The 23,218-nt window shown below is 40.2% G+C and overlaps 1 protein-coding gene across 2 annotated transcripts in view; it reads left to right on the top strand.

Moving 5' to 3' along the window:
- FBXW7 (F-box and WD repeat domain containing 7) overlaps positions 1-23,218 on the top strand; it is a 177,246-nt gene that overhangs the window by 116,726 nt on the left and 37,302 nt on the right. The window contains exon 3 of one of the 2 annotated variants that reach the window (XM_066548186.1): positions 4,379-4,463. The exons of the other annotated variant lie outside the window; for it this stretch is intronic. Coding sequence (XP_066404283.1) covers positions 4,379-4,390 — 12 coding nt within the window. The 3' untranslated portion in view covers positions 4,391-4,463. Of the gene's footprint in view, positions 1-4,378; positions 4,464-23,218 lie in introns of those variants that run through there. 2 annotated transcript variants of the gene reach the window in all.

The raw sequence follows: 23,218 nt of genomic DNA, 5'->3' as shown, positions 1-23,218 counted from the left end.
ATGGATAGACTGAGAGGGCTATTATGCAAAAAGTTAATAGATAGTATGGTTCTTGTTGGTCACACATGCTGAAAGTACCAGAGACTGAAGTAGGAGAGCGTGTTCCTGTTCTTAAGGACTTCCCCCACCCCCAGCCAATGAAGAGATTTGTTAATGAATGGAAGACTTTCATTAACAAGTTGCCTCCTTTAAAAACTAAGTGAACTTGCAAATGATCAGAATAGCATTTGGCATATCATTAGTACAGGACGAGTAAGCCTTAGAAAATTTGAAGAATTGGTTCATGCAGTTTCAACAAAAGTACTTTAGAATTTGGGCTTTTCTTTGGTAGCCTGTGCCCTTTTGGTCTCTTTTCATTTTCTTGCTATCTGTGTAGACCCTTTACATTTTTTCCAAACCTCCCCCCACCCCTGTTCAATAGCTAATCTGCTAAATTCATGCTACAACTGCCTCATTGAGTGGATGCGTTGTTCTGCCCGCTTCGTACCAGCTTTGTTACTGTGCAGTATTTTTCAGCTGTTTGTGCTCATTACCATACAGCTGGTATTTAGAGGAGAGAGGGAAGCAGGCAGAAGCTTTACTGTCTGCAAGTATAAGAAGCTCTTTTGCAAATGGGGTACTGGCAGATGGGGCATGTGTTTAAACGGGTTTTGCTGATAACAGACTGCATTAAAAATCATTCTGAGAAAGGCTAAGGTCAGCCCCATGAATTCAGAACTTGAGAGGTATTCAACTTTTGGAAGACCTTTATAGAATATTAATTAACCCAGGTCCATGAAAGTGACAAATGGATTGTTTGCAAAAATGTTAGATACTATCCTGCTGCCCCCACTTCACAGTTCATTTCCTTCAGCAACCCCTGATTCAGTTTATGGGTTTTTAAAAAAAACCATAGGATTGTGTATGCTGTGTTCATGATCAGGGCTCTTGCCAAAACAAATGAGTGAACAAAGAGTAAAATCCCAGACCTCATGAAAGGAAAAATAATTTTCCTTTTGATGTTGTGACTGAACTTTGCATTATGTACAATTATATAAACCTTTGCCAGAAGCCAACCCTTTACATACACATGGAAATGGATTCCCTTGCTAGCAGAATGAGTAGCACTGCACTGGCTGAGGTGATCTGAAGAGAAATTGAACAAAGTTTGTGTCTAGAGCCAGTACATCTTCTATTGGCTCTATTGCTGTAGCTAAGAAGGGAGAACAAGCTTTAGGGCCCTGGGACTGCTCTTCCTGGCCTGCAATGGAAGCTGGATATTACAAGTGGATATTATAAGTGCAAGCTGGGAACAGGTGTTCTGCATTTAGACATAGAAGTTAATCATTTACTGTCTGAAATACAAGGTAATTGGTATGTGCTAGCACAGCTCTGTGTGGCTCTAGTGCATGGCCCTTGTAACAGGATCATCAAATTCCTGGCTTCCTTCTGGAATTCGGTGCATTTTGGCATTGCTCCGAGCCCCTTGGGACGCCCTGGGGTGACTAAGCAGCCTCGCACAGATGGAGTGCTCTGACAGCTGATGAAGGATGGAAACAGTGGTGGGTTAACATTTCTCAGAGACCCACACAGTCTCTGACCCTCCTAGTCCTAATCCTCCAGGAAAAGCTACAGAATGCTTTCCAAAGCATTGAGCCTGGGACAATAAAACCATAGAGTCAATAGAGCTATTGATTTCATGGGATGCCATAATCTTGGGGTTCTGTCCCCTTGTTTTACCTCCTTCTTTGCCATTGGAGACAAACTCCTCCTTCATTACTAACACTGCCCTTTCTGCTTGGTGGGAGCCAGCAAGACTCAGATTTGTACCTAAAATGTTCACCACACCAGGTATACCTGGAACCTTATCAGCTCAACATTTTGGTCTCCTCCCCTGCCCCCATCCCAGCTGTATTATTTGGGATAGTGAAAAATTCTGCCACTATCCATAAGCCTTCTTTTACTTATAATAAGGAGGTATGTTGTGTTTGTAGCTGCTGGTCCTGCAGCACAGCAAGCAACTGTAGTGTGTAAAGCCAGTGCCTGGCAGTAAGAAGATGAGCTCTTATTCCAGACCAGTTAACAGATATATGTACAATTGAGGCCACATTTTTATGTTCTTGAGAGAAAAAATCCATATGCTTCTTACCTGCTTAACTATTGACCAGAGTTTTATTTCAAGAATAGTTACATCAGGAGAAAACATCAGGAGATTTTAAAGAACAGCACTGTTCAGCTGCAAAATTCCATTGCTTCTCTATAGTGTGAGCTAACACACTAAAATGTGATATGAAGAGTTCTGTTTTGATTGAGTTAGTGATCACATTCAAAATTACATTGAGAACATTGAAGCACAGATTTATATGAGTTTTGAGTTGCAAGTGAAATGCTGTTCACTGGTCAGGTTCCACACTGAAGCACATTCACTCTGACTTTGTCAAGAGCAAACTGGGGAATTCACTAACTGCAACTTGTTCAAGCTCTTTAAATCAACTACAATTTATTAGAGTTTTTGATGTGTATTGAAATGCAGCAAAAAAAAGTAATGGCCAAAGTAAGACCCTGTTGTGATAGCTGCTGCAGCAGGGGTAGTTCCCCTCCACCCCCTGAATTTATAAACTCTAGCACTTTGCTTTCACACATCTGTCTTCAAATGCAGCTATATGAAAGTGCAAGAAGAGGTAATGAACAGCTGCCATCTTCTGAATCCAGCTGTGATTCTTGGAGGCTTTATTTGCACACCTCTGCCCCCAGCCCACCTTCCTGCTTTCTCCCTCTTTTTCCAGTACCATCTAGTAGTCTGCCAGAAGTTATTTCCTTCCTTCAGCTTTGCTGGCAAATGGATCCTGTAAATGATCTCATTCACTTTAGGCAAAGTTAGTTAAGTTTAAAAGGCTATCAAAAGTGATTTAAGCTACCTGGAAAATGTTTTGCATGAAGGAGATGAAAGAGCAGCAGAGCTCTAAGGTCAGTAACCTCTTGCAGAAAGGTGGTAGAATACCCAGGGGTTAAACAGCTTTAACTGGCCAAGTGCACACGGATCTGTGGTGCATGAAGAGCAGATGTAAGAGCTGCTGTCACTGTAAAGGCCCTCCTGTAACTGCCTGTGCTAGTATCACTACTTTGATTAAAAATCACATGCTGGAGGTTGTAGACAGACGTTCACTTGGCTAAAATCCATGCCACTGGAAACCTTCATCTCCCCCCGGCAGGTTCCTATTGCCCCTTTGGTGGTAATTATGGCCTCACCGGAGCCAGCAGAGCTCCCACACTGGCTGTGGAGCAACCAGCCAGAAAAGCTTAGCCAATTTAAATGGGTGATTTGCACTAACCCAGCTAATTTAACATGAAGTGGATTTATTGTTCCTTTGGTTCTGCGGAGGGGACAGCAGCATCTTCTGCTGGCACAGCTGAACATGGGGGAGCCATGGTGCAAATGCTGTGTGGTGTCCAGGTGTGACAAAGGGGCAGCTCCTTGATAAGGACCCCACTCAGTGCTGTGCTCAACCTTGTGGCTTCAGTTTAGGTTTTCTGTGAGGTGGTTTGATGAGTAGAGATGAACAAAAAACTGTGTGAGTATATCTCAGAAATCCTTTTAGCTAAATTTATGAGGACAAGTTTGTTCAGGCAGTTTGTTCTTCCATAGCAGAAAGCACTAGGTACTTTTGAGTCCATGGATAGGTGGTAACATGGAACTTCATCATCTTAGTCTGGATGTTTTTAAGTATCATGTAACTTCAACGTTAATTTGAATTAAGTCCATGTGTAAAACTAATTCAGTGGGAGTGTTTGGATGGTAAATAATTGAAGTTTTGCTGTAAAAGAAGTCAGAGTGCATAGATAAGTTTTTCATATTAAATACAAAATGATTCAATTCATGGTAAAAGTTACAATCTCCCAGATCTATGATGTCATCTTTGTGGTAGGGAATCTCAAATGACTGGGATTTGTGGAAAGCAGATTACATTTTACAGTCTGAGAACTACCTCTGAAAACCTTTTGTATGTTTCTACCTTAAATATTTTGAAAAATGTACAGAATTCCTTTCCATTGTAATTTTTATAGGTATATTGTTTGTATTCTCCACATTATTTAAAAAATAATGCATGCAAAGACTAAAGTGTTACCTAATGGCTAGTAAATGTTTGGTTCTCAGAACAGATGCACAGCTTTGAATGGACTCAGGGATCTCCAGCTCTCTGCCTTTGCCTGTTACACTGTCTACACATGAGTCTTGTGATAAAATTTGTGGTAGGATCTAAGGTAATAGATGCAGTAAAAGCTACAAGAAGCTTTGCTAATAAGCAGACAGAGAACAGGCACCACTGTGGATGAAGCAGAATTAAGCTCCATCCAAAACCTCATCCCACTAAAGATATTTTATACTGATTTGTTTCAGAAAAGTTCATGATAAAACCTTCAGTGAACTGGAAACAGTGGAGAAATCAGTGTAATGAGCAATCAACGTCTGAAGCAACTGACTGGCAATGAGAATACATCAAAGACAGTTTTCAGAGAAAGGATGGAAATTACTGAAACTTCACAGTGTTCAGAGACATTGTGGTTCTGTCTTTGTCATGATGGGGTCCTGGCTCTCCTGTGCTGGATGCTTCATTGTGTTTGCAACCCATGGGCAAAACCTAATTGTCAGTTACTGGCAACAGAGAATGTCCTCTTGAAGTTTTTTGCTTTTGGGAAAAAATTTTCTGCTTCCCTAGAAAAAGCCAGGCTTTTAGTTCAGTTTTTCTCTTGGGAATATTTCTGCTTTGTAGGACTTTGCTGAGAAGCCTTCAGTGTTGAGTTTTGGAAAAATAATCCAAACCAGTAAAGTTATCCACTTTAAAAAAAGAAAAAAAGACATCAGTCCTGTATCCCTGGAGCCTGTTTTAACAGCTGTACTTTAAACTCAAGAGCTCAGTGAAGCTTCAAGAGGAAGCATTTTTGATGCTTAATATTAATTAGGAAACCTTCTCCAAAAAATGAGGCAAATTAAAATAATTAGGAAATTGTTGTGGTGTTGGCCCTTCATGTGTATTGTTGAAACACAAGCATAACAAGGTGTATGGCATGTGGAAATACCCTGCAACAGCATAAAAGTCCTGAAGGAAAGTGGTTAGTAGCTTTATTCACCAGCCTTGCAGTAATTCACTTTGCTAACATATGCCCTTCTCTAGTTTTACATTGGTGCCACTCTGCAGTTTCACTCATTGAGTCACCAAGTAGCTGTCCATAAGTTTGTTTAAATAAACTTCTTGGATGTGATCCTGTAAATATATTATGTAAAGCTGTGCAGAAATCACAAGTGCTGTATTTTTATCTTGCTTCAGATCTTGAGTGATTCCTGGAAGTATGTTCAGGTTACCAAGGACCTTGTGTAAAAATACAGAATGGAATTATACAGCATGGTGCTATAAAGTCTCTTTAGGAAGTCTTCTAGCATAATCCCAGCCCATCTACTGTTCTCTTACTGTGTTATGACTAGTGACTGTTAAAGTCACTTCTGTTGCTGCATCCTGCATTTGGTTTTGGAAGGGAAGAAAGTCCTGATTCACATTAGTTTTGGACACGTATGAATGGAAAGCTGAAGCAAATGGGTGCATTTTTTCAGTCTATCATGTTTTCCAGCAAGTGGGGTGGATATACAGTGTCAAAGAAGTCAGCCTGAAGGTCTGCACTGAAAAAGAAAACCACGAGGAATGAGTTGTTCTCTGAGAATAATGTCGATAAAAGAATTGAAAATGGCCTTAATTCAAAATAGGAATTGCAAAGAAACAAATACCCTATCCCCTCTGAAGACAATATGAGAAATACAAAGACGTCCCCCATTTGTGAAATAGACAGACAAATTATTATGATGGATGTCAGCTGTGAATAATGGAAAGCACTTATTCTGGTCCATGGGAGTTTGGGCACTGTGTTACCAGGAAGAGTGAAAGTACAGCCTCCATTGGCTGCAACACAGGGAGACCCTGAGGTCTTGAAACTGTGGCTAATAAATTAATTCTGGTTAGCTGAAAACATCATCTGATGAGGAATTTGTAAGTAATAGCCATCATGGGTTCAATTATTTCCAAGGCAGAAAGACAGTCACCTTCCTCTTGGTAACAGAAATTTCCTATTACAGAGTGCACTCTAAATCAGATGAGAATGTACATCAGACAGCATGGTTCACCAGGCAGAAATTTAATTCTGGGGTGACACCTGGTCTGTGGGTACCCATCCTCCCTGGTAATTCACTCAATAGGCTGCTGGTTGACCTCTTTATGTTGAGGGAATGGGCAAGGGGCAGCAATAAGATGATGATGATGATGATTGTTATTATTATTATTATTATTATTATTATTATTATTATTATTATTATTATTATGTCTCTCTACTTGTCAGGATTTAAGAGAGAGCTGTCTCACAAAGCTGGCAATAATCTAGGTGCAATATGTCATTTTTCAGAGCAGGACTAACACAGACAACCTCTACTTAGGCTGATTAATAAGGTGGCAAACCAGCTTCATGTTTCTGCCTCACCAATCAGATCTGTTATTTCAAGGTTCTTTTCAGTGCCATCAGATTCAAAATGATTATTAACATTTGGACCTGCAAATGCTCTTTGACCTACATTTGGGGAATACAAAAAAAAGCTTAATTTAATTGCAGTAAATTCTTTCAGAAGGGATGTAAGAAGTCAAAGTTCTTCACTCATGTATTTCTCAACAAAATTCAGGATGGACACTTTTGGACATCTTAATGTGAACCATGTGTTCATTTTTCTCTCTGTGAGGACCAGTGCAGTAGGACTGCATTTTCAGTCCTTCCAGCACAGCACCAGTTGATTCTCTGTGGGAGTTGTCATGTTTCTTATCCATTAAAGCAGACCCCTTAATAGCTCCTATCACTGCCAGGCAAGCTTTATAAGTTCAGAGTGTCTCTTATGAGACTTGGTATTATACATCTAATTCAGACAAGTATGTCTCACAATCACTATTGCATTGTTTCCAAAGAAAACGCAACAATTATCCTTTCCTCTCTGACGCATCAAAGCCCAGCTCATAGGAGAGCTAAATCTCCTGGCAAGAAGGTTGTGGTAAGATTTGCTTTTCAGCTCTGCAACAGCCACTGTGCAAAAGCTGACTAAATACCATTGGATTGGCTGTCAACATTTCACTGTGCATTCTTGACAGATATCGTCTCTTTGATATGTTCCCTCTACAAGGGGAACTGCATAGGTTGTGTACAATCTTTACGATGCTTTTGGTTGTTGAAACTCAAAGAGTGATTCTTTTTTCTGTGATAGGTAGGAAGAACTACTTTTGTCACCATCTGTAGACAGTAGGATGAGTAAAAAAGGAATTTCTTTTGAGTAACAAGTTTTCACATGCAGTCTCATTGTAAAAAGAGGGTCTGTCCAAAATACAGAGAGAAGTCAATAGCAAAAGTTTGGTTCTGTTTTGTCTGAAGATATCTGTGCTTTGAAAAATAAGTGGGGGAATTTTAGCCTGCAGGTTAGGATATAGTTAACCTTGACTGTAGAAACTGCCACATGGTGGGAGTTCCAGAGAGCAGGACAAATGTCTTTGGTGCCAAGTCTGGTTTGCCTGCAGTTTCCATCTTCCATCTGGCATTGACAACACCACCTGAGGTAGGAAGGTGGAAGCAGGACCACCCCAGTTGCCTATGGCTGTTTTTTCCATTGGTATTGGACAGACCTCAGAGCTTGGAGGCATGAGCTTTGGCCTGTAAAGGGTAGAAGTTTTGAGGCCAAACCAGAGATTTTGCAGTTTCTTTTCCCAAAAGGGAGGTATTTTCTCCTATTTCAGTTTAAGCAGAGTTAAAACTACAGGGAAGAACCCAGTCTGCTGTCCTTTGTACCCCTTGTAGTGGTGACATACAGTGTTGGCCATGGATTTGTTTTGTGGTGAGAGCCACTGAATGAATTTTTAAAAATCTTTATTTTATAGAAGCGTATTCAAGATCTGAAGCCATATTTTTAAAAGCAAAAATGACTTTTTAATTAAAATGTGAGGTTATAATAATGACTTTCTGGTTGGCAAATAACTGATTTACATCAAGCCCTAACTTAAAACATAGTGCTTGGAGCACCATGAATACAAAATTCTATCCTTTCTTATCCCATGTGTAGGAGGAATCCATCACAATTGCAGATACAATGAAACAGTGGATTTTGACATTTTATTAAAGTTTGGACATGTAATCACTCTTCAATGTTCTGTTCAAAGGAGCCTCAGCAGAAAATAGCATAAAATTACCATGCACTGATAATGGAGAGAAGCACTGAACTTCAGATTTACGCTCTCATTACTTGTTCCATCACATTCTCAGTTCTTTGTTGTGTTGTCTTTATGGCTTCTGCTGTTCTGAGAGTAAAGTTCCCATTCATTTTTGGAACTCTAAAAGGACATAAATTATAATGGCTGAATTCTGATATGACATGGGTTAACAAAAATAAAGAAGTTATTTACTCTCAACACTCAAAAGCAAAGCTAATATATTTTCCTACTGTTTTCTTTTGATTTCCTTTCCAAACATACAAGAAAAGTTAACTATCTCTGACATTTGAGGTAGATGTTGTGTTATATTTCTCTGTGGTAAAGTACTTTTATATGTTTTAAATACTAGCATTAAATTCTGGACTCTGATTATAAAGAAAGTCACTTTCATTTGTAAAGTTAATTTTGTATTTTCTATCATGAGGATTTTATGTATAAATATTTGTGTAAGTTGCCTTTTTCAAACATCTTGGCACAAGAAACTCAGCTAAAATGGAAGGAAAATGTTTTATGAGAAGAGAGAAGCTTTCTAATCTCAAAAGAAGTCTATCATGTTTAAAGAAAAACATAGTTTTATGATAAAAGCATTATTAAATAAATCCACTAGGTTCACTGAGTAATAACTTTTCACCTCTTGCAACTGCTGCAACAAACAAAAAAACAGTTTACTATTATGGTTTTGCTGAAATAGGTGGGAAAGGAATTGCCTGTTCAGTTTATTTACCAGTGAGCAGAAAAAAGGAAAAAAAAATCAGGTATTCAAACAGAAGTTTTTTTAAAAAGCCAGAAAGAGAGAGAAGGTTGTAAACTCTTTGTACTGTCTTTGACTTTGTACTTTTTTACATATTTGGACTTTCCCTCCCAGGATTTTTTTTTTATATTGCAGATTTCTGTTCATGAGTGGATTTCTTAAAGAGATTGCAGATACAGCCTTTAAAAGTGTCCTTCAGGTTGGTTAGTAGATGGTCTCTACTTCTGTAAACAGATTAGGCTTTGTCAAAGCGTTTAGGTGTTGTTTTTGGTGGGGTTTTTTTGGGGGTTTTTTTTTGGTTTTTTGTTTTTTGTTTTTGTTTTTTTTTTTGAGGTGGGTATTGTCATCTGTGAGGGCTTACACTTACAGGCAAATCACGGGGATGATGACTATGCCTTCATGATAGCATAAAGAGATTTTCTGGTTTGACAAAAAAGTGAGCATTGTTGCATCTGCCAGAGTACTTTCCAGAGAAGTGATGATGCCTTGTGTAGTAGCTTTGCTTAAAGTCTTATGGCTTGGAAAATTCCAATTTTAGCTGCTATTTCTCTGCTAACCAAACCCTTCACTTGGTCACAGCTAAGGTGGGCAAAGAGCACTTTTGTTGGCAAAGAGTTCAGTCTCAGCAAGAAGCTGCACCAATTTAAGATATTATTTTATCCAGCTGTTCCTGGGTACTCTGCTCCCACGGCGCAACCCATAGGAGGAATACGCTAGCAATCACAGCCACGTGTCTGCAAAATCCAGTTCAGTTTACCCCACTGCAATCCTCATAGCTTCTTTGCCTAGGTAAGCTCAGGTAAACAACCCTTCTGTTTAAGGGAAATGCCCTCTCAAAGCTGCTGGCAATGTTGTTTGTCAAAATGAAGTATTTTAAATACTAAGTCTCTGCCACCCTGGCTGGTTTGTTGGAGTGGATTAGGTTGGGCTGTTTGTACCAGAGGGGATTTGCAGGTGGGTACAGGGGGCTGTGGGGAAAGGATGAGTGACAGATGACAGGCAAAGCCTGTTACCCACTGAGGCACAGTGGGCACTGCTTCCACTGGTGCCCCAGAGCTGTGTCAGCCTGGAGGGTAGTCACAGTCCTAGGGAAGCTCTGTCATCATCATTACAACAGGAGCAGGGCTCTGTAATAAAATTGTCTCGTGAATTGGTGTGGCGGTACGAGGTCTGTGGAAAGTGGTGAAAGAAATGTGTGATTTGAAGATATTTTGGGTATTTCATCTATGGGTTTAGGAGAACACACCCTCATTAATAAAAGTCAGTTGATTTTGAAGTTGAAGCTTTTGAGTGCAAATGCATTTTATGAGTAATATCTGAGCAGAATGATTTCACTGGAAGGCCTTTCTATCTGATGAAGCCAAAACCACCTTCAAAATACATCAGTAAAAAGTTACTAGAGTTTGTTTTGCTGATGTCTCATTTTACGCCTGCAGAATAAAAGTGTGATTTAATTTAGTTGTCCTGACTGATAGTAAGGGAATCATTGTGGAGTGGGCTTTGGAGCATGTAATCAAGGGTTTCTGAAACATTTATGCTTTATCTCCTAGTAGTATTAAACCTCTTGCTGCTCTTTCTCGCTGCTTCTCCAGCCTGTCTCATACACTGAGAAAGCAAGGGGCCATGAATCCAAGCCTTCACTTCAAGGAGCTGCTGTTAGCTGTCTGCAAGCTGACCCTGTATATATTTGCCAACGTGTAATTCTCAGCAGAACTTAAGCCCCTGGCATATCTATCCTCTGTGTATGTTACTACAGTTTTCCCTTCACAGGGCTCAGGTGTTGCATAAAGTCACATGTAGCAACACTAGAAACAGGACTCAGGACTCCTTTTAAAAAAAAGAAAAACATAAATTCAACCAAAGGCTGGTTTCAACCAACTTGGTTTTGAACTGAATAATTGAAATGTATTTTAGCAATGCTGATGGTGTATCTATTTATTGAAAACATATATGGAACAGATGACTTGGCATGTCCCATCAGACAACAGGGGATTTTAATGTGTATATGTGTGAGTGAGCTGGGACTGCCAGTACAGGAGAAGGTCTTGTAACTGCAACAGTGGATAGCAAGCACAACTGAATTTTATGACAGATATCTTGATGTTGGATTAAGTAATTTGCCTCTAGAATTTCTCAAAGAAAGCTGCTTTTGAAGTCAGATGTACCACTCTTTGCACGTATTGGATTTGGGAGGTTTTAATGATTAAAGGAGCAGTAATACGGGCTTATAAGATGTTGGGTCAAATCCTGGCAGTACCATGAGGCCCCAGTGAATTCAGCACACTTATCCTAGTGATGGGGAATCCAACATATCTTGGCTTCTGTGATTGTGACCAGTTGGTACTGTGAACATGTCATCTTCCAGCTCAGCTAAGTTGGCTGGATAAACTGCCACCCTTTGGGCTACTTGCAGGTATTTGTCATGCATCCTGCCAGCAGACTTCTGCTGCTTCAGATCTGCCACTTAAGCTGCTCATGTCATCACTTCTTAGCCTGTTTAAGGGGAAAAACGTGCATTTATTGCCAAAGATCTACTTCTATATATAGTTGTATAAGCCAATTTAGCTCATGGACTGAAATCTGTTAAGGAGGGGAGAGTAATCTCTTCTGGTACAGCTATATCCAGCAGAGAGTATCCCCATGGCTTGCCATTTTGAGAGCTGGTTTTGACAAGTTGTTTCAGAAAAGCTTATGGAAGGTATGCTGTCTTACAGTGAAGAATGTCTGTAGAGAGGTGTGGCATTTCCTTAGGAGAAGATAGCAGTAGGCATGAGGAATGCTTCTGGAGCAGATGGGCCTCTGATCCAGAACTGTTCTTGATGTAAAGCATGTTTGGTTATCAGTGGTCATCTTCACATGTATTTGCAAGTGGGATTTGAACTGGTAAAAGCTCAGTATCCTCGTCTTCCTAAAGATTTATTTCCTTGTCGACTGTGGTTTTCTACAGATCTTGTCTACAGTCATCCTCTCTGCTTTGCATAGAGGCATTGATATGGAGAGTGTGTTCTTGCAGACTCGGTGTTCCCAGCCATGGCCCCAGAGTTTGTTTACAACCAAAAGGTGGGAATGGCAACATGAAGAAGCAGTCTTGATTCCTAGCCAAGCTTTTAGTCTGATTCACCTCTAGGTTAAGCCCTCAGCTTGTGAGCCCCTCGCTCCACTGGGTCCCTTTGAGTTGGGGTCTTTACCCTGTCTCTAAGTAGTTCTTACTTTGAAAGGGCAATCTTATTATGAGGAATATTGATGTTATTTGACAAACCTTTGTTATATACAAAGAGCTGTCCCCTTCCTTTCCAGCTTCAAGATCACTCTGAAAAGTGCTAACAAATTAGGAGCTTCTTGAAATTCGCTGAACATGAAGAAGCAAATATACTCAATTCAGTTACTGGTTTAATGCAGATCAAGATAATATTTTCACCTCATTCCCAAAGGCCCCTAAAGGAATAGTGCAATTCCATGATGGCATCCATACAGATAAAACGTAGTATAACTGCATTATTTGGAAACTACTGCAAGCTACTTCTCTTTTCCCTTTCATTTTAAAACATTTTGAAGACACTAATGCTGCGGGGACGTAGTCTTAACATCTGAGCGCTGGAAAATTTTTTCTTAGTTGTCTGTTCTTCCAGAATATTAGTGAGAACTGTGGTTTTGTTTCAGGGAAATCAAAAGTTGGAAAAACCTGTAGAAGGTTTAGAAAGACCTGTCAGGGGCATAAAATGGTTATTTACCTTCCTGAAATTCTTGTGTTTTATGGAAGAAATTACTAGGTAATTTCTTTTAGACTGAGGTTTTGGTTGGGCAGGACCAGATTTGTTCAGATCTACGTGTTATTGCTCAGACTTTTGTTAGAGAATGTAAGCTGGATATGTGACAGCTGGACAAAACTGCAGCAGCCTTTGATTCTCTTGTTATACCATCAGCTGGCTGCTTGCATGGTGGGGTCTTGTTTGGAGACCAGTTGCACATTCTGTTTCATTGAGGGCTAAGTCAGTACCTCAGCAGTGAGAAAAGATGAAGGGTATATGAACCACTCCTTGGGATCTCTCTAAGTGTCACATACCCTTGAGCACAAATTCTCCTCAGGAGCTGAGGACACTTTGATTACTTATTTATATATTTAGGTAGATATAAAACCAGAAAAACGTTAACTGCCAGTTGCAGATATAGAAAATGCCCTTCCAAAAGATCAAGAGGGTTGGATTTGGTATGCTGGTTGTTTTTACAGCCTTCATGACAGCTCCTTATCCTGGTATCCATCCCCATTCTCATACTTGGGCATCTGCTAAAGTTTTAAGTGAAGAGTTCCATTTTCTCTTGCAACAAAAGAGTATAGTTTTTGTGGAGGTTAAGGGGGCATTATGATTGTTTCTCACACTTTTTTTAAATTCTGAGATGAGATTTCTTTTGGTACAGCCATCTCTTTAACCTCGGTGTACACTGCCTCTGCTTAGAAAACAGTGTTAGTATCACAACTCTTCAAAACAGATACCTTTTAGATTGTAATAGATGTCCCCCAGAAATTGGAAATGGGAAATGAGTTGGATTTTCTGTGTCTTAGAACTGTTGACCCATGCTTTAGATCAATGCAGGCTCTGGCTGAGTCTTCCTCTTTTTTCTTTTTCCCATTTTCCCATTTAGCCTGGAATACTGAACAGCTAACCCAGCTTACTAGTCACGTTTCTATAGCTCCTTTCAGAGCGCCATACAACACTGCCAGCTGTCTACCTGCTGTAAAAGCAAAACCCCACCATTCCTAAAGTAGATGCACATAATATGGTAATGTAACCAGCTATCATGAACAGGAAAGTGAACAAAGCCCAGTTAGTGTTACTGTTCTTGCTTCTCAGTATGTACACCTGCTGAGTCACATTTAACTTTCCTCTGTGATATAGCAAATTAAGTACTTAACATTTTTTCCCTAGGTGCTTTGCATAAAGAAGTACAAAGCTTGTTCAGGTTTTCTGGTTAACAGGATACTACTCTGAGAGCACCTCTTGTGCTCTTCAGGACTGAGTAGCCCACACATCTTGCCGCAGATGTGGGGCTTGTCTGTCTCAAAGGAAGAGAATTTCAGAGGGCTCTTTGAAGGACTGTGCTGATAAGGAGGCTGACATCCCTATCTTGAGTTGAAATGTACCTTGTTGTTTTAGCTTTTAACCCAGTAGTCTGCACTGCCTAAAATGCCTGAATTACTGGGAAGGTTAGTATCCTCTGCTGTCTTTTCCCTGACAGGTTGATTGCTCAGTCTAAACTTGAGACTGTTGGATTCCCTTCTTAGAGTAGCTGTCCACCAAACTTTGTATTAATCAGAATCAGTAAATATGAGCATACTGTGCATAAGGCACATGAAAACTGTTTTAAAACAACTGTTTCTGCAGTTGTTTTAAAAACCCCAGAGCTTTGCCATATGACTTGTGCCAAGTAGTGTTCTCATGCTGGCTTACTTAGGGGGAGCACCTTCACTTTTTTCAGTCTTGCATAGCAGAGAATGAGGGTTGCTCAGTGCAATGTTGCATGCGAATGCAGAGACCACCCGCTGTTTCTAAGCACAGGGAATTAAAATCATTTGTAACCAGGAGAGACTTTGGATGAAGTTTCCTAGAAATGTAGTAGGAACCAAAATAAAAGAGTCCCTAGTACAGGTCAACCAATTCAGCTTTTGGAATCAGCATAGCGTAGGAGTTCCTAATCCCTCTGGTGGTAGTGGTCTGCCTTCTAATTTTAGTCTCTTTCAGTTTACTTGTAAAGCACAATAGACCAGTGGAAAAAATCTGCATTTTAAAAAAGTTTTTGAAGAGCAGGCATGAGTCATACCTGTCCCTGCAGGCCATTAAAAAGCTGCCAACAGTTAGCTGGGAAGAAGTGTATTTAAACTGTGTTCATGCCAATTTAAATCACTTTATTCAAAAGCATGAATGAGGTTGTAGTATTCCATTAAGACTGTTGTTATCAAATTTTAAAGAGGAACTATATTTACACAAGCAGCAAATGAGTTCTTCCCAGAATTTTCTTTTTAATCAAACATTCCTAAACATTGTCTATGATTTTACAAGGGACAAAAGTGAACCTTGTACAATCTTGTCCCAGTGGGGAAATTCAGCTGTGTTTAAATAACTGCACAGAAATTGAAATTTAGGTTCATCAGTGAATGATCTGATCAGTGGCTCGTAGCATGTTTTGTTGAAGGTAGGTAGCAAAATGGGGATTCAGGACTGGCCAGTTTTCAAGGCACAAGTTTGTTCTGTGTCTGAAATTAGACTAAAAGGGAAGAGTCCTCATGATGTGTGAAGCTTGTGTCGAAGGTTAAATTAAAAGGGACCTAACTAATGCTAGTCTGCACTTTGATTTTTTGCCAACTTTCTGATCAAAAAAAAATGAGACTTCTGCTAAATACCAGACTGCAGGCTGGTGCTCTCATCCTCCTCCCTCCTGCTTCCCTTTCCCACTTCCATTCAGTCTCTCCCTGACACATCAGCAGGCCTGTGACATACAGCAGGATATTTTTCCATTTCTGTGAGAAAGATTGGCATACATAAACCAGTTTGGCACTGATTGAATATTAGAGATGGAGTATGATAATAAAAGGAAAGTGGTAAAAAAATCCCTAGAGATTTGTCAGAACATTGCTGGCATTGCTTAAGCAATGTTATAGCTAATAACAAGCCTTAGTAGTTGCTTTCAGCAAAATAAAAGGAATAGGAACTAGGACATATATTTGCACAGGCTTTATTACAGAATTTTAAATCTCTCTTCCAATGTGCTAATTTCAAATAATAATTTGCAATATTCTGTATTTTTTTCGTCTTTATTTTAAAATAGTTTTAAGATACTTCCCTGTACAACCAACCACATTGGTGACATTGACTATTCTTTGGCATTTAATTAGTAAATCAGTAACATTAGATGGACTGCATTTCCTCAAATAATTGGATTTGTGAAATACTGAGTCTCCATAAACTTTCAAACTTCAAAACCATGGTTGCCATCTAATTTTGTGGTTACGAGTGAATGAAACAGCAAACAAAAAAATTTCGAAATCTTTAATTTACTCCATCCAGTCTATAAATAAAACTTCAAAACCCAGGAGTTTCGTTAACTGTCTTGCTATTTAACCCACAGTGAATGGATTGGTTTAGGGAGCACATCAGTTCCATTACACTGATCTGGCAGTTGAGAAGTTTTTAGAGAAATGGTTAAATATGTGATGTCTGAGGTTATGTGAATGTTGCAACATGCAGTTTTCCTTGAGGGTAGAAACAGAGTTTTTTAACTTGTAGTTTTTTAAATTCAAGTAGAAATATTCTAGCTTTATAAAGGAAGCATAAGCTTTTATTTAACAAAATGCCTTCCCAAAAGAAGTTTAGACATAACAGTAGACAGGTGTGGTAGTTTTCCTTTTTTATGCTTAGTTCTTAGGTTTTCTACTGGTAGCACTGAAAATATCTCTGAAACACTGTGAAATGTGCCACCTATTTCATACTTCTTGAATTCTATGAAACATCTGTTATAAAGAGTTGTGCTGGTAAAGCTAAATTCAGTGTAAAAAAAAATAAAATTATTAGCAATTGTCATCCCTCTCGTCTGGATGAGGGACTGGTTACCTGAAGTTATGCAGTGCTGTGTCTCTTGTAGAGGCAGGCAAGCATGCTGTGTGGTTTCTAGACTGGAAGCACCTGTTCAGGGAAGAGTGTTTTGAGTTGGGGCAGGTTTGCTGGCCTCCTTGCTCTGCCTGTAGCCCATTTTGACATGCAATTGCACAGCATAAGGTTAATGACAGTGGGTTAGCAAGCCTTCAAAGCATCTGGTGTGACCCTGGGATGCCTGGCATTCCTTTCTGCTCTGCAAAGGTTTGGCATCCACCCTCCACTGCAGGAAGAATGTACTCAGGAGAAACCAGCTCACAGGGCTCCCCCAGGCCTCTAGAGAGGGGTGAGTTGTCATGGCAATAAATCATGAGGGCTCATGGAAAAGGAGTAAATCCCCTTCTCTGTGCTCTACCATAGGCATGGCTTGGGTGAGAAAAGGAAGCTGGATCAAGCAAGGTAGAATGTGCAATTTTCCCTTTTATAACCACCACTGCAGCTTAATGCTAGGGCAGAGTGTGTGTCATGGGAAAATGACCATTTTCATGTACCAGAGACACTCTGGGCTGCAAGGACTCTGTGTCCTACTAGTCATAGTACTCATCAGACTGACCTGACTGACCTGGGACTCACCAAGCATTCTGTAGCCAAAGGCAATGTTGGCAGAACTGCATCTTCCCTCCAGTGGCTGCTTCCAGCTGCTCTGCAGATGTGGGCAAGGATGGCAGAGAAAACACCAAATATCCTCTAGATAACTTGCTGGTGCAGGTATTAGACAAAGCAAAGGAGAAGCATTTCGGGGAGCTGAAGCACCTCAGTGAAAACAGGCTGAGAGAGCTGGGGTTGTTCAGCCTGGAGATGAGAAGGCTCCAGGGAGACATCACTGTGGCCTTTCAGTTCCTCAAGAAGGCTTATAAAAATGAGGGAGAGTCACTTTTTATACAGGCGGGTAATGACAGAACAAGGGGGAACAGTTTTAAACAGTTTTAAACTGAAAGAGGAGAGATTTAAGTTAGATGTTTGGAAGAAATTCTTTAGCCGGGGGCTAAGGAGGCACTGAGGGTTGCTCAGAGAGCTTATAGATGCCCCATATCTGGAATTGTTCAAGGCCAGGTTGGATGAGGCCATGAAGAGCCTGATCTAGTGGGTGGCATCAAAGACCACAGTGGGGGAGGTTGGAACTAAATGATCTTGAAGATCACTTCCAACCCAGGCCTTTATGTGTCCTGCAGTCCAGATGTCCCCTGCCTTGTAGATGGTTGAACATTGTATGGAAAAATGCTTGTCCTGAATTCCAGGGAGGGAGAAAATGTGGTTGAAGATGGGAAGGGAAAGGAAAGGAGTTATAAAGTGGGACAATAAGTCTTGTTAGACTGTGATGTTGTGGAGAGGGCAGGATGGGCCAAACTACTGGGGAAATACTGGGCCAGGATATTGATACAGGAAGCACAGGGCAAGAGAATGGAGGAGGAAAAGATGGAGAGAGCACCTTGGGGATGATGCTTACAGAGAAACAAGGAGGAGGAAAAGATGGAGAGAGCCAGGAAATTCATACGTATTCAACAGAACCATCACCTCTGCAAAGCTGAGACTCAAGGATCCTACACTTCTGTTACCAGCAAACTGCCCTGGCACATCACATCACATTTCACCTTCCTCTAGAGCATTTGCACCAAAGATGGCATCCTGCTGTTCCTCACTGCAGGTTACCCACAGTGGTGGGGTGTCACCTGGGGGCTCAGGCTGTGTTCCTGCCTGCCTCACTGGACAGGGAGTCAATGCATTGCCACATGATGGGGTGAATTCCCTTGATGCTATAAAATGGATGCCAGGATGCCATGCCTAAAACATTGGAATGTTGCCTTTGCAAACATGATGCGTGTGCACAGGTGGATAACAATACATAGTAAATCACAAGCTCAAACACTGTTTCCACAGAATCTCTCTTATTTAGTATGTACCATGCACAGGCTATCTTGTTAAGCAGCTCTTTCGTAGTAAAAGCATCTTATTCCTGTCATTTCAAATTCTTTTGAATGCTTGGTTTTGTAACCTTTTCCCCCCTTTAGGTAAAACAGGTAGGAAAAGAGATTTGACATTTTTAATAGTTTTTTTTTAACATTCTTCCTGAATCCTTCTGGCTTAATCTCTAATTCCAGGAATTCTTCTGTCTGTAGCCTCAAGACTCACAACTAACCCCTTCTCATTTTCACGTACCACAAATGACAACAGAAACTATTTTGTAAATAAATCTGTATAGATTATGCCAGATAAACAAGCAGTTCTCTTGGCAATTAAAATAAAGCTATCTCAAAAAGAAAAAAAAAGGAAAACTTAACAGAAAACAGCAGTAGATACCTGTCCCCCATTTGTATTCAGTGCAAAGGACAGACATTTTTGGTAAGCCTTCCAAGTCCAAACACACATTTCTTTTTCTATACAAAGGTGATTTGACAACCTGCTTATATTTGAGTGAAAACAGTTTGAACGTTGGTGTTCAAAGGCAGAAATGCACACTTCTCCAATTTGGAAACATTCTTGTCAATATAAACAAAAAAAACTCAGCTCTCTGGTTGAAGTATTGAGAAAAGGAACTGATTCCTATTGATTTATTTTGTAACATGTTTGTCATCTATTGATCAGCAAGGAGGGCTTGTGCTTTGTGTGCCTAAGAACAGTCTCTATGCATGTGACTTTATGGACTATTGTCACATGCATAATGTGTGAAATAACTATGATAGGAATATAAAGTACAATTATTTTAAAAAGACCCCAGGCAGTGACTGCTATCCTCCTGTTGTGCCAACAGAACCCCCTGTGCCCAGGTGGCCTCTAGTTGCTGACGTCGTGTGGCAGCCACTGCCCTTGACCTCAGTGGTGTGTGCGGATATCTGGGAGAAGAGTGGGCCAGGGGAGGGAAGTGGATGGGATGTGTGGTGCCAGCTTCCTCCTCAGTGCAAGGCTGGGAGCCAGAGGCTTGCAGGGCCACCTGGGCTTGCCCAGTGTGTAACAGGCAAGGTCATCACTTCAGGACATTTAGGAATGTCCTTTGGTCTCTGAAGCAACTGCTGCTGTGACTCAGAAGCACAGCCTGGTTCAATGTGAACTTGAGTGATTAGCACAGCTATTACTGCATCTATAAATAGAATTCATCTCACAATATATTAAGTTTAATGATATAATAAATAGATTACAGTTAACTTTAATAGGAGCACAATGAATGGAGACGCAGTTCTTATGAAGATCTGCTGCCATTAGAGATTGTTTTGCAAGATGTATTATATGTAATACCTTCTAATTCCTTTGAAAAATGAATAAACTTACAATACTCTGTAAAAACAAAACTCAGTAAAGCAACTCATAATGTTCCTGTTGCACAGAAAGCGGTGAAGGATATGAAAGTGCAGGTTGTATTATCAACCTTAACTCTGCTCCTTAGGAATATGCACCCTGAAAAAAATGTTTATTATATGCTAATATTGCTAGTTTTAAAACAAACCACATATTTCTGTGTAGGAAACTTGCATGTGGTTACTGTCACAGGGAATTAAAAGCAACAGGAAGCTTAGCTGCACTGATATTTTGTTTTCATTTATCTTTTTCTTTAACGAGAAGAAAAATGCTTTGGGAAGAAAAATGTTCTGGTTTTGTTGGTTTTATTCAGTGAAATAATATAGAGTTCTAATGAGACAAGCTTCCTGGAGTTACAATGTGACTTGTTTAAAGAAGGCTGGCATTATACCCCCTGCCTGTGGTTCACCTTGTTGTACTTGTTTTGTGGTAAATCTTTGAGTGTCCATTTCCATTTATCTCAGACTGAAGTATATTTTTCCGTGCAAATAAATTGTTCTGGTGATAATACAGTCCTCTGGGTTGGGAGGACAAAGCCCAAACCCCACAGTTCCTTGCCTTCTCACCTAGGGCTGTAGTTTTGCAAGTGTTCAAGGTAAGTGTTCAAGCTCTTCTGAGGTTAAAAAGGAGAGAGTGGGCTGTATCTCTTGCTATGCAGGCACATATGTGTGTGGCTGTGCAGTGAGGGAGATGAGGAATCTGACCTGGCTGGAAAATAGCCTAGCTAAAAGGTCCCAAGGTCAGTTGCCACTGTAGTTGACCACAGAGCCATACAATGAAGTCTGTGATGGCACCTGAGAAGGTGATGCAAGCATAGAAATGAGTGGCCAAGGGCAGCCACAAGTGCAGGAACTGTTTGTTTTTTTCTTCTTCCCAGTGGCTGTGCTGGCTTAAATGCACATGAAGCTATAGCTGAGAGAGTGGTGCCTTTAGGTGTAAATAATAGGCTTATCCTCTCTGCATGGGACACTCAGGTCATAGTTCCTCATACCTTTTTCTCAGTGGTGTAGCTGGCTCAAGGAGTTTGTGCCCTGCCTGTGAATTGCTCATTTGCTTCTGCTGGCTCAGCTGTTTGTGAAAGCATGGTAGAAATTTAAACTAGCAACTAGTTCTAAAAGAAAGAAAAAAGAAAACCCCAAGGGTAAAAACTTAAACCCATCTCTCTTTACCCTGCATCAGTTAATGAATCTGGTTCACAGGGTGTTTCTACAGATGTTTGTCCTGCAGAAAATAAGGGCAAGAGCCATTCAGGGACAGGAATGAGCAGGTGAGCCTGGGACATCTTTAAGCTGGTGTTATCACCAAGGAAGAGTGCATGGATCTGTTCCTTTCATTAATGGGCATATGACAGCTTTGGCTGTACTCCTTTAAAATAACCTAAGCATTGGAGCATATGCTGCAAGTTCTGTGCCCAGCTCCAGGGAACCAGCAAAGAGAACAGGATGTATGACCTTCAGAGGGGAGTTCTGCTCTGCTGGAGACACAGCAATGCCATATTACATTAAGCCTGTCTGTGAAATCTCCCTGCTCTTAAAACATAATTTGAAGTTTATTATAAGCATCCAATGCCGAAGTCTGTTATATACACGTCACGTTTAAATCCTTTTCAAAGCTATTTTTTACAGCCATTAACTAGCACACCTTTTGAATTTATCACAATGCATTTAGAGCTCTATTTTTTTAAAAGCAAGTATTTTAAGAAAGTAGTTTATGGGAAATCTCTGCTATAGATATATACCTTTAAAATGGTATTTGTAACCAAAGTTCACGCTATCCTAATAGGATCAGGATTTATAAATAAATATTAATTGATTTTTTTCAGTTGCTACCAATGCCATTTCCTTCCCTGCAGAAACAAAGCTTAAAGTGTTTTTACAGATTTGTTTGACTACAGTACCTTACTTTGCATGGAAATCACAGATAATCATGTGTGGGAAATTTCATTTTGAAAGCAGTCTTCAAAATGCTTTGCCAAGAAACATTATACAGTTAGTGAAACAGTTTGGTATTACCTATCATACTTCATAATATGTATTCTCCACTCCACTTAAGTAAGCTTTGGAAGGCTTCACGCAACTTAATGTAATGCCTCTCTGGGTCCTTCCTCCCATAATAGAGTTACTGTTGCTTTCACTACTTCCTCCCAAACCTTAAGCTCATCAGTATTATAAAAATATGTCATTTATCATTAAGCTGTTGGTCAGTGCACATTGCAGTGTCCAGAATTGCTTGTACTACACTTGAACTACACATGATCATAAGTGTAAATTTCTTCCTCAGCTGTATTGAGGCAAACATGCAGGAGTGAACCTTTCTAAGCTTGCTGCCCACATTATAAATAAATTGAGCAGAAATTCCTCTATCTGAGCTGCTTCCAGGGAGCCAAGTTGCTTTTGTTCTTCCCTCATGGCTGTAATGTAGCAGCTGTTGGTCACAAACTGGTGCACCTAAATTCATTTCTCCAGGTCTGTTCTGCAGCATCAATACTAATGGTATGTTGTACACAGTTACACCTGTGTGATAGGTGCATCCTACACTGTGCCTTTGAACTTCCTTAGCCAAATAAACCGGTGAGTGTGCTAAACCTTTGTCTCACCCTGCCCACTGATCTGAAATTTACCCATAAAATACTTCCAGCTCAGCAACTAGGATGCACACTAATAAATCTCAAATCTGCAGCGTGTAGTTCTGCTGGCTAGCCCAAACTAAACTGGGAGAAGCCATGAGAACATGGCATTTCTATGATCGCAGTGGGTCACTTGTTTAATTTCATTATAGTTCAAAAAGAAAAAGATCTAACAATAATAGTAGTGCCTTTTTGTAGTGGAAAGGTCCACCCTGAATTACTTTGAAACATGTTAAACACTTGCTGTCATGTGGAATGTTTTTCTCCTTTTCTGAGACCTTATACATGTTACACTCTAGCATGTGCCTTTCTCATTGAGTAAATGGGAACTTGGGCTTTTAAATGTAGGTGTCCTAAGAAAAGCTGTAGTTAAATGTCTAAAGCAGATGGCAGAAGTACCTCTCTGTGGGGCCAGATTCTTGCCTGAATGGGAGCATTTGGCAAATTAAATGAAGTATGTAGTTGGATGAATAGGTCGAATATAGAAGACAAAGTGCTGGCTGCTGCAGCTGCCCAAACTAGATTACCGAGCATAAGGGGAGTGTTTAAAGCCAAAGTGGGTCCAAATTTGAGAAAGGGGAAAACAACTAAGCATGACTGTTCTTCTCAGGTCATCTTCACTGTGTCCAGAGTAAATCTTGCA

Source organism: Molothrus aeneus, chromosome 4, assembly GCF_037042795.1.
Source record: "Molothrus aeneus isolate 106 chromosome 4, BPBGC_Maene_1.0, whole genome shotgun sequence".
Lineage (NCBI taxonomy): Eukaryota > Metazoa > Chordata > Aves > Passeriformes > Icteridae > Molothrus > Molothrus aeneus.
Note: the sequence above shows the minus strand (reverse complement) of the source record. Positions and strands in the feature narration are given on the sequence as shown.